The following is a 10,829-nucleotide window of genomic DNA, read 5'->3' on the forward strand; positions in this document are numbered from 1 at the left end:
TGCGGCCTCGAGCCCTGCGAGCCTCTGGTGGAGTGCCGCGCCCGACAAGTACTGTGTGATTATGCGCCCTGGTGAGTACCCACACCGCCCAGACGCCCTGCACGCCTGCACACCCCGCTGGCCTCTCCTCGGCCCACCCAGACCCTCGGGGGACACCACGCCCTCCAGCAGGAACCCCGCTGTGGGGCCCACCCCGGGGCTGTAGGGGGCAGGGACTACCCGTCCTTGTTTGTAATACTCACGTGTCCATACGAGGGTCGGTCGGTTAAGAGAAACTCCTTCAGCAACCCAACAACACTGTCACAGCAAGGCCCCGGCATGGGCTTCCCGGTTTGAGTGAGTCCATGTAAAATACTTGGGAGGGAGGGAGCAGGTGGTCCATGGATTCTGCAAGATGTGGGCACGCAAGGAGGGTGATGCGTGGAACGCCTGGCCTCGGTCGGCAGCCCAGCCGGGGTGCCTCTCCCGGGCTTCCTACCTCACATCATGGGTGGCAGGAGCCCTGACCTGGGCACCTCGCACTGTGCTGGGGCCCCGGCCTGCCCTGCCCAACCACACCCAGACCCTGCCTTCTCCAGGCTCCCCCCACACCCCCAGGGCAGGCCCCTCCTTCCTCCAACCTCCCAGGATCCCCTCGTCAGGTCTGAGCAGCCGCGGGCTGAACCGGGGCCCAAGCTCTCGAGTAGGGCCTGCTGGTGACAGTGACAGGCAGGGTCAGGGTCCCTCCAGCCGCCTCGCTCTCCCACCCTCCCGTCCACTGGTCAGCCAGAGCGTTCATGCATCACAGACCCACGGGGCCTCCTTCCTTCCTGCCTCCGGGGCTCAGGGTGCTGAAATCGGGGAGGGACGGAGCCTCTGGAAGGCCACTGGCACCCCTGCCAGCCCCTGCCAGGTGAAGTCAGACCTTTCCCACGGTACCCTGGTTGCCCACAGGGTGGGGGGGATCGGTACTGGGAGGTGGCCCTACCTCCCCCAGAGGTGACCCCCCAGGGTGTTGAGAGAGAAGGAATAAAGCTGCAGGGCTGCTCTGAGCTCAGTCTGAGACGTGGGGTCTGGTGAGTTTTCTCGTCCTCGGTCTTGGGGGCCCTGCTGTGCCTTGGAGGGGCAGGTGGCACTTTATGAGGGGGGTCCTCAGCAAGGCACATGCTCAGGTGGGGATGCAGCACTTTCCTCTTCTCTAAGAAGCCAACTTCTGTCCTGACCCCCCTTGGCCAGAGAGGCAGAAACATGCTTTCAGCAAATCCCACGTTAGGGGCTGACACGGCACCCCCCGGGTAGCCCCTCGGAGCCTCATTGTACCCCAGCAAGGGTGCTTAGCTCTGTGCCCACCCCTGCCCATCCTACATCCCCGATCAGGGCATGCCAGGCGCCCGGAGCGCTGAGTCTCCGCCCAGGGCCCAAGGCCCCCAGCTCTCCAGAGGTTTTGCTCCTCCACACGTCTGCCCAGGGCCCTTCCTCAGGAGCCCGTCTACCTGCCCCAGAGGGAGGAAGGCCCTTCCTGTTCCCGGCAGCCACCTCTCTGGCCCCAGGGCCTGTGTGCCCAGCCACTGTTGGTCCCCTGCTCCTGTGACGTGGCAGTGGTGGCCGTTCCGTCGGGGAGCACGGCGGTCCCGAGAAGTGCAAGGAAGCAGAGGTTTCAAGCCAGTGGGAAGGGGCCTGCCCTCTTGTGGGACTGCTGCCCGCTGTCTGCACCTTGGGCTGTCTGGGGGACAAGATAGGCTGAGGGTGCCCTGCCTTGAAATAAGGGTGTCAGGATTCCCTCGGGGGCCCTCCCAGCCCCCAGCACAGCCAGGCCCAGAGGCCCAGGAAGAGGTGTTTATGGGGCACGTATGGGGCAGCCATCCCAGCAGCAAAGGTGGAGCTCAGGGTTGGACCACTCCACCCAGCCTTAGAAGCTTGGGGTTTCTTCTCTTAAGGAAAGTGGAAATTTCCTTTCTTGCCTCTCTTGTCTGACCAACCTTCCCTCTGGGGCAGGCCCCACCCCTACAAGTCCCAACGGAGAGCCACGTTGGACGCCACATGACGACTCACGGCCACCTCCTCCAAGAGCTTCTGTGTTCACAAGTAGGGGTGGGGCAAGGGGGCTGTTTCCAGATGAAGACACTCACTCTCCCTCACTACAGATGAGCAAAACTGAGGCACAAAGAGCCTTCCGGACCCTCTCCCGGCCCCCCGGCTCCTGGTGGGGGAGTGGTGGTCTGCACCCAAGCCTGAGTTCTCTCTACGCCCACCTACAGGTGCCCCCCAGTCATTAAATCAACAGACACTCAGAGATCACGTGGACACTGAGACACCACGGTGACACAGCAGACCTGGGGGCCGTAGCCCGCAAACCGACAAGCAAAGGTGGGCCCGGAAGTCCTGACGGGGACTCGGGAGGAGGTCGGGTGCTGCAGGGCTCACTGGCCTCTCAGAGGGCGAGGTTGTGGCTGTGATCCTGACCACGGGCAGGCAGCCGGACGGCAGGTGCAAAGGCCCGGAGATAGGGAAGGGCTGGAGGGACTTCAAGAGGACCCCCGGCGGGAAGACTGAGGGTGGGCACCTGATGTGCCAGCAGAGCAGGGCTCTCGGGCAGCGGGGCAGGGAGGCTGGCTCTGACCCTGGAGCCCCGGCTTCTGCTGCTGGTTTAGGGAGGAATATTTGGGGGGCGTGGGGGTGGGGCCGTCTGTGGAAGGCTCAGGCTTCGACCTGTTATTTCTGAAATCCCTGAGGGAGGGTGGGGTGGGAGGGCAGGGAGGCAGCTGGAGCTCAGAGGGCTTGGGAGCAGGGGTGGCTCTGCCGTCTTCTGGGTTAGAAGCCCAGACCGCCAGCCAGCAGGGGTCCTGGAGCACCAGGCCCTCCATGTGCCCCGGGCTTCGCAGTCAGAGCTGCTCCCTCTGCTCTGGGCACATCCCTGGGGGTGTCACCTTTCCTCCAGCCAGGGGGACCGCCCCTGCTCCCTTCTTACATAACATCCGAAGTTATGACGGCACAAACCCTCTGATCCCCTGAGCCCCTGGGATTGTAGTCATGAGCTCCTGGCAGGCCCAGACTGGGACCCACCTCCCTGCCCCGGGGCTGTACCCACACCCAGAGTGGGCTGCAACAATATGCAAACTCCTGGACCGGGACTGGTGCCAGAGCCGGGTCCCTGAGGCCACCAAGCTGAGCAGAGAGCGTTGGAGCTGGGCTGTTCCGGACCCCAAGCTCAACAGCCGCCTGAAGCCTGGAGGAGCAGACACCTCACGGCCCCGTGAGGACAGAGTGCCACTAGCTCCCAGGCCACGTGGCTGCAGCAGACGCCGCCCTGCTGGCTCCCATCGCCCTGTGCCCAGGAACCATGTCTGCAAAATGCAGGGTCTGCAGAGAGGCTGTGTCCACGTCTGAAATCGGGGTCTCACTGCAGACTGAAGACTTCCCTGACACATAGTCCCAATTCCACGGTTTCATCAGCTGTTTCCAAAAAACCTTTTTGTTAAATTCTAGGTTGTCCCGGCCATATTTTAGTGGGGCTTAAAGAGTGGCAGCACCCAAAAAGGGGTCATTTCCTGTTCCCAAGGGGCAGGGGACAAAGTGACAGGGGTGGAGGGTTGCCAAGGAAAGGAATTTCCACTGCCCTGTGTAAGTGCCAAAGACGGACAGACACGGAGCGCATGATTTATATTAGATATTTATTCCCCTCTTAAGGGTTAGGATCAGTGATGTGCTCCCAAAGCCCTTCTCCTACCCAGTTAACATAATCTTAAATAAAAAGGGAGTGTCTGCATGTCAGGTGTTGCAAGTTCCAGAGCTGCCTGCCAACCACCTGCAGACCTAAGGCTCTCAGAGTCCCACCAGGTTTCACTCCGTGGTCTTTGAGAATTACTGTTTTCTCTTGTCAGGGGTAGGTGTGTGTATAAATGAGGAAGGGAAGAGGAGAGAGGAGAGAGGAGATAGAGAAACATCACTGTAATTATTTCCTGGAGGACGTGTAAGTGGAATGAGTAGATGGGTAGATGGTGGATGGTTGAATGGATGGATGGACAGATGGACAGATTGATAGACGGATGGAAGATGGATGAATGCATGGATAAAAGGATGGGTGGATACATGGATGGACAGGTAGATGAGTGGATATACGGATGGGGAGGATGGATGGATGGATAATGGATGGGTGGATGGATACATGGATAGATGGGTGGATGGATGCCTGCGTGCATGATGGATAGATGGGTGGATGGGTGGGTAGGTGTTGGGAGCAAGTGAGGACAGAGAAGTGAGGGTGGAAAGTGAGAAGGGCCCCGTGGTCACTACCCCAGAACCTATACCCATGCCTTCATGGAAGGACGCAGCTCACACCTGAGGGCTTTGCCCTCATCACCCAGATCCCCAAGTCCCAGTGTCCTCTCAGGGACACAGCCAGAGAAGCTGACGGTTAGGGCCCATGTGGGGCTCTGTGGAGAGGTGCCCAGTGCTGGTCCTAGGAGCTGATGTGAGCAGGGGTCCTGTGAGGCCTCTCTCAGGGGGATTGGTCTCTCTTGGCCCTAGGGCTCCTGCCCAGCCACTCTTGGCAACAGGCTGTGCTTCAAGGCAGGGAAGGGCTGCCCATGTGGCTACTCCCTGGATTTTCGGTCTGGCAGAGCAGGAAAGAGGGGCCCCGCATGTATGAGAGGCCAGCACAGAGGGGCAGAGCCGGCCTTGGACCCCAGCCCCCAGCCCAGCCCAAGGATATTAACTGCATCCAGAAGCTTCGCCCAGCGATGGGGAGGTGTCTCTGGAGAAGGGCAGCTGGTGGCCAGGGTCCCAGGGGATGATCTAGGATGGATGGGGCCATGTCAGGCCCTGGGCAGCTGGTAAGAGAGACCTACATCTAGGCCCACGGCCCTGGGCGTAAAGGCAACTCTCCTGCACCAGGAAGGATGAGTGGAGAGGCCAGGGTGAGGGTCAGAGCCCCATGCTGGGGGGCCAGGCCCAGCTCTGGCTCCCACTCACTGACTGGGTGACACTGGGCAAGGCCCTGCCCTCTGTATGTCAGCTGAGGGAGGCCCCGTATGCGTGCAGGTGTGTGATTTACAGGAACAGAGCAGGCCCAAGGGAGACCCTGCATCACTCCGCTGCCTGACTCAGGGGAAGTCACCTCACTCCAGCTGGGAAAGGAGAGAGAGACAGAAAGGGAGCATGACCCCCAGGGCCATGCACGGCCCCTGAGCCAGACCCTGGCTGCCTTGCCGGGATGCCCTTCCCCACCCCACCCCGGGGAGAGCCCCCCTGGGTCCCTCGGCCTCCCTGATAATCATGCTCACGTGGGGTACACACAGAGCATCACATGTCCACCCTGTCGACATCTCCCCAGCTAGTCGGGGGGGCCCTGAAGCCTGGACCCTGTCTCTCCTCGTTCAGTCTCCGTTGCACCCTCTGTGCCTGGCACGTGCTGAGTCCTTCTAAAACTCTGTTGAAGGAATGAAGGAGGGGGTGAATGGGGTGCCTTGAGGTGGAGGGAAGTTTGGGGGTATAGCCGGGGCCGGGGCTGCCCTTATGGTGACCTGAGCAGAAGCCTGTCCCAGCCTGAGGTTTGGAGGTGCCCACCCTCAGCCCGGGCAGGCCTGGGGGCCTTTTGGAAGGCCTGGGGTGCCTGCTGTGCCACGCTGACCCAGGCGCTTCCCTCTCTGGGCCATACTCCCGCTCTGTGTAACCCCAGTGGTCCTGCCCCTCTCCCATGCCCAGGCTGAGATGAGGGGGAGAGGGCAGGAAGGCAAGGCGCAGGGACAGGGCCCGGACAGGAGAACCTCAGCTGCAGGCAGAGGCCTGGGCTTGTCTTGGCGTCTGGCTTCCTGGGCAGCTGAGTTCAGGGAGCAGGCAGGGCTAGGGGGTAGGTGTAGGTGGTAGTATTCCCTCCAAGGCCTCTCCTGGGCGTCACGCCTGCTGGTACAGTCAGGTCTAGGGACCCAGGCTGATAGGAGGGCTCAGGTTCTGGAAAGCAGATGCTCTCTCCAGCATGTGAGGGCGGAGGGAAGGAGGGGTCAGTGGTGACAGAAACAAGTGCCAGTTTCTGCCCCACTCCTGGATGACCTGGTGCCAGCCCGGTCCTCTCTGGCCCTTATTTCCTCACCAGTGAAAGGGGTTGGTAGGGGATGAGTTTCAGGGCTCGTCTCCCCCCTGAACCCGGCCTCTAAGACTGCGGTGGCCAGAGCACTGCCTGCAGGAAGCCCTCCCCGACTGCACCGTCCTGATAACTCCCAGTTCTCTGAGAGCTCCAGTCATTGGAATCACCCACTTTCTCCCACAAGTAAAGTGTATCTGGGGTTGATGTTTCTGCTAGGAAGCCCCAGGAGAGGCAGCTCGCGTCCTCGTGGGCAGCCCTGCTGGGGCAAAGGCCTCCTTCCCACAGAACAGGACCAGCTGCCGCCTCTGCTCCAGTGTCTAGCCCTGCCACCAGGGCACACAGCCACGTAAAAGCCTGAGGTGCCTCACGGAGGTGGATCGGGGGTACAGGGCCCCCTCCAGCCCCACATGCAGGGAGCCCGCTGCCCAGCTCCCTCACGCCCAGACCTCCACTCCCAGTCGGCCCGACATCCCTGGATCCTGCAGCGCCACCGGGCCCGCCAGGAAATCCAATCCCCCAAACCTATTTTTCCAGCAGCTTCCATGACCTTTGGCCCAAGTAGTCACCACTCCCCACCTGCCATCTGCCACCCCTTGCTAGTTACCACCCTGTCACTGAGCCCTGTGCCCTGCCTCCCAGGGCCTCCTGGGCACCCTCCTTCCCACTCCGAGGGAGGCCTCGGAGCTCAGGGTGACTTTTGCTCTCTGGATCAGGGCCCAGGGACCCCCACATCACCTGCCTTGTCAATCCAGACCCCAGCTGCCTTAAACAAGCCCCAGGGACCAGCCAGTAGGACAGGCAGCCTTTGCGGGCTCAGGAGGCTGATGGGGGGCTGCCTTGGGGGCTCCTGCCTGCCCCCTCCCTGTGCCCCCCAGGATCCTGGAAGGCACCGCAACACCAACCCTCCACGATCGTGCAGGTCTTGCAGGTCCAGTGACTGCTTCAGGGTGGGCACACCTCTTTGGACCCCCAGCATCACGATATGCGCCCTTGACTCGGCAGGGAGGAGGTGAGGCCCAGCTCAGGAGCCAGCTTGCCCGGGGGCCTGCCAGGAGGAAAGGCCCGGGGTCTGGGGCCCAGACCTGACCGGCCTGAGCCTCTGCTCCAAAGAGCCTTAGGCTGGCCCAGATCCTCACAGCAGGCGCTGCCCCACCAGACCCTCAGGGGCATGTCCACCGGCAGGTTCGGCTGCTGGCAGCGGCCCAGGGCCGACCTCCGTCGGTGCCCCGGCCCCACTCAGCGTCATCACAGCCTGCCTCTGCGCGTCCCACCCGCACCTCCCAGCAGGGTCTGCCGGACACATCGGAGAGGTAGTGGGGTGCCAGGGCCAGCAAGCAGACAGGGAAACCTGCGGGGAGGGGGACAAGGGAAGGGGGAGCCTATGCGCAGAGGCCCGAGTCCCTCCTGTGAGCACTGCCGGAGGGGGAAGGTGCGGCGGGATCTGCCTGGCAGCCCCCAGCCGAACCCCGCACCAGGCGGGACCCTAGGCCTGGCCTGGAAGAGCACACTGCCTTTCAGGACCAAAGCAGACACGGAGAGCAATTGTCACAAGGCAGGATGCAGGCAGCTGCTGGAGGAGGGCCGGGCTGGAGCATGGCGGAGGGAGCACTTGGCAAGGAGGGGTCCTGGGGCCTGGAAAGATGGGAGGCAGGGGCAGTGGAGACGACGGGGGGCTTGAGTCTTTGCCTCCACACCACCCCCTCCCCAGCATCCAGCCCCTGCCCCTCCTCCGAAGCCCCAGGCCCCGCTGGACTTCACATCCCTCACCCAGTCGGTGCTCACCTCTCTGCAGGCACATCTGGCATCCATGTCCCTGCCCCGAGGGCTTCTCTTTCCCCTTCTCCCCCAGGTCCAGACATCTTAGTGAACACTTCACTTCCCTAGGGTCTTTTCCCCAGGACCCCTGGGGGTCAACCTAGCAACCCAGAGCCCCCGGAGCCCAAGAAGGTAGGGCCTCAACCTCCTCCTGCACCACGCCCCTCGGCCCGAGCACAGCACTGGGCACCCCCAGGGCAACCACACATGCTTGGGACTCTGTGACCTTATCTGAGGGTGGAAGTCAGAGACAAAGTGGAAGGTCAAAGACAAAGTGACTGGAGCTGGGCAGAGGACAGAGAAGAGGCAGGCTGCAGAGCCAGCTGAGGCCACTGTCCAGAGCCCAGAGAGGGGCAGGCGGTGGGGGGTGGCGGGGGGTGGGGTGGAGCGTGGGCAGAGATCTCTCCAGCTGGTAGGGCAGGGGTGTGCCTCGCTGGAGGGCGTGGGCCAGGCAGGAAGGGGCAGGTCCCCGCCCCTCCCTCCCACCAGCACCTGCCCCAGCTATAAGGCCTCCGGAGAGGAGGGGCTCCCACTGCCCCGGGAACGCCTGAGATGAAGACAGCCCTGCTGTTCCTTGTTGCCCTGGCTGTGGCTTCTGGGCCAGGTGAGGGGCTGGCTGGGGGCTGGGGGCAGTGGGGAGCCGGACCCTGGAAGCCTGGAGTTGCTCACCTCTAGGCACGGAGAACCTTGGCGTTGTGAACCCTAGAACAAAGTGAACCCTGCATCTTAACTTTGTGGGATCACAGACTTAACAATATTTCAGAATCAGAAAATCAACCCCGAGAATCAGACATTCTGAGAGGGAGCGATGCTGGGAGTTGTCTTGAGATGCCTCTCCTGGGGAAAGACAGATACGCAGGGTTCAGCCCCTGATCCCCCTCTCCAGGGCCCAGGGCCCTCCTGGGTCACCCTTCCCCCTCCCCCCCCACAGGCTCAGCATGGCCAACCTGACAGCCTCCGGGACCCCAACGCAGCCTCAGGCCCTCACCGTGGGCTCCCCACCAGGAGACAGCCCCCAGGGCGGGGACTGCAGCCAGGTCCTGTGAGCCACTATTAGCAAATCCCAGAGCCTCTGATGCCCCTGGGGAAGGGTCTTCAGTGCACCCCATACTGGTCACCTCCTCACTGGTCCTCTAGGGATGCCCGGCACTGGACAGCTCCTCCGGGTGGGGTGCCAGGGCCCCAGCAGACAGGGACTGTCACGTCCTGCCTCCTGAGGCTGTGTGCAAGACCTGAACCCTGGCAGGGCCCAGGGGCCTCAGAGGCGACTTGCCTAGGGCAGGGGTGACAGAGGGCTCTGTCCAGGAGGAGTCTTTTCCGGCAGCAAACCCAGGCCTCCCTGTCTCCCTGGGAGGTCTCCCTGGGGCCTGCTGAAACCCTACACCCTCGCCCCCAGCCCAGGCTCTCCGGTGTCACGTATGCACAAGCTCCACCAACTGTGAGAAACCTCAGATCTGCTCAGCCAACTCAAACTTCTGCAGGACCGTGACCAGGGGTGAGCGATCTGGGGGAGGGGAAAGGGGCCCCTGCAGGACACTCCAGGGCTCTGTCCCGGTGCCCCAGGGCTTGGAGGATCATCCCTGGGGAGGATGGTGGCAGTGATCTCGGTGACCGGTCACGGTGGCGGTGGAAGCTGGGAACTGGTACTTGGGAGGCCCTGGGGGTCGGAGGCGCTGCCTGGCCTGACCTCGCCCACCCGTCCCCAGTGGAGCCCCTGTCTGGGAACCTGGTGGACAAGGACTGCGCGGAGTCGTGCACGCCCACGCACAGCCTGCAAGGCCAAGTCAGCAGGGGGTCGTCGACCACCCTGTGCTGCCAGGGCGACCTGTGCAACGAGAGTCTGCAGAGTGCCGCGCCCGCCCGCGCCCTGCTCACCAGCGACCCCCTCGGCCTGGCGCTGGCCCTGGGCCTCCTCGGCCTCACCTGGGCCGCCAGCCTGTGACCCTCGGGGCCGGGGCCCCACCCGCTCCCCTCCCTGGCCAGGATGGGGGCTCCCCTGGAAGGTCTAGGGCAGGGCGGCGGTGCGGCACGAAGAGCTGCTGGCTTGGAGCCGCCCCTCCCCCAGCACAAGAGGACGCCCCTCCCTGAGCAGCGAGGGGAGGAGGGGGGACAGGAGGCATTCGTCTCCCTTCAGGCTTCATATTCATTCTGTTTGGTTTCCGTTTATTTTTCTACCCAAAGCCCTGCACCGGAATAAATGGTTGCAAACCAGTGTGGTCATGTCTGTGCTAGTTCCGGGAGCAGAGGAGGTGGGGACGAGCCATCCACACACACAGGCCCCCAAGTCCCAGGCTTTGTCACCCAGGGCCAGTCTTGGCAGCGTGCGTGATGCCTGGAGGGGCACCGTCACCCTTCACCCCCGGAGGGGCACGACCCTCCCCAGACACCTCCTCTGCAGCCCCAGACAAGGAGGGCCCTCCTGGGGGAGGCCTGAGTAGGCGCGCCGGCAGGCTTGTCAGTGGAGCAGTGATGCGAGGCCATAGCTCTTCATCAGGCAGCCACCAGCCTGCCTGAGACCGCGCGGTGGAACCCCTCCCTGCAGGGCCGCCCCGCCCACCCTGCCAGCCCTTCCCCCACCCCTCAGGGCCAAGCCCCGCCTGCCCAGGCTCGCCCGGGTCCCACCTTGTCCTTGAGCAACCTTGAGCAACCTTGAGCAACACCCTCTGCCCGCGGCTGGTCTCTCCCGCTCCGCGCTCCCGCGGGCTGCGATCCGACCGTAGCTCCTGCTGCGACGGGAATATTTCGAGGACCAGCGCGCCGCCCCCGGTGGCCGCCGGAGAGCCGGGCCTTGGGAGGAGTTGCCAAGGGGGCATGCCTCTCCCCTCCCCCAGAGCCCACTCTGTGCCCTCGGCACCCGGCACCCGGGGCAGGGAGTGGAAAGGCCGGATCAGACACGCGGGCCACTGCGGTAGGACAGAGACGGGGCGGGGGGGGGAAAAAAATTCTCACTAAA

At 63.3% G+C, this 10,829-nt stretch overlaps 1 protein-coding gene across 1 annotated transcript; it reads left to right on the top strand.

Moving 5' to 3' along the window:
- Nucleotides 1–8,428: 8,428 nt before the first annotated feature.
- On the top strand, nt 8,429–9,818 carry LY6D (lymphocyte antigen 6 family member D). Its single transcript, XM_007464581.1, has 3 exons — nt 8,429–8,480; nt 9,273–9,371; nt 9,583–9,818. Exons 1-3 carry the CDS (start codon nt 8,429–8,431, stop codon nt 9,816–9,818), a joined length of 387 nt encoding a protein of 128 aa, XP_007464643.1.
- The last annotated feature ends 1,011 nt before the right edge of the window (nt 9,819–10,829 follow it).

This window comes from Lipotes vexillifer, unplaced genomic scaffold (genome assembly GCF_000442215.2).
Source record: "Lipotes vexillifer unplaced genomic scaffold, Lipotes_vexillifer_v1.1 scaffold394, whole genome shotgun sequence".
Taxonomy (NCBI): domain Eukaryota; kingdom Metazoa; phylum Chordata; class Mammalia; order Artiodactyla; family Lipotidae; genus Lipotes; species Lipotes vexillifer.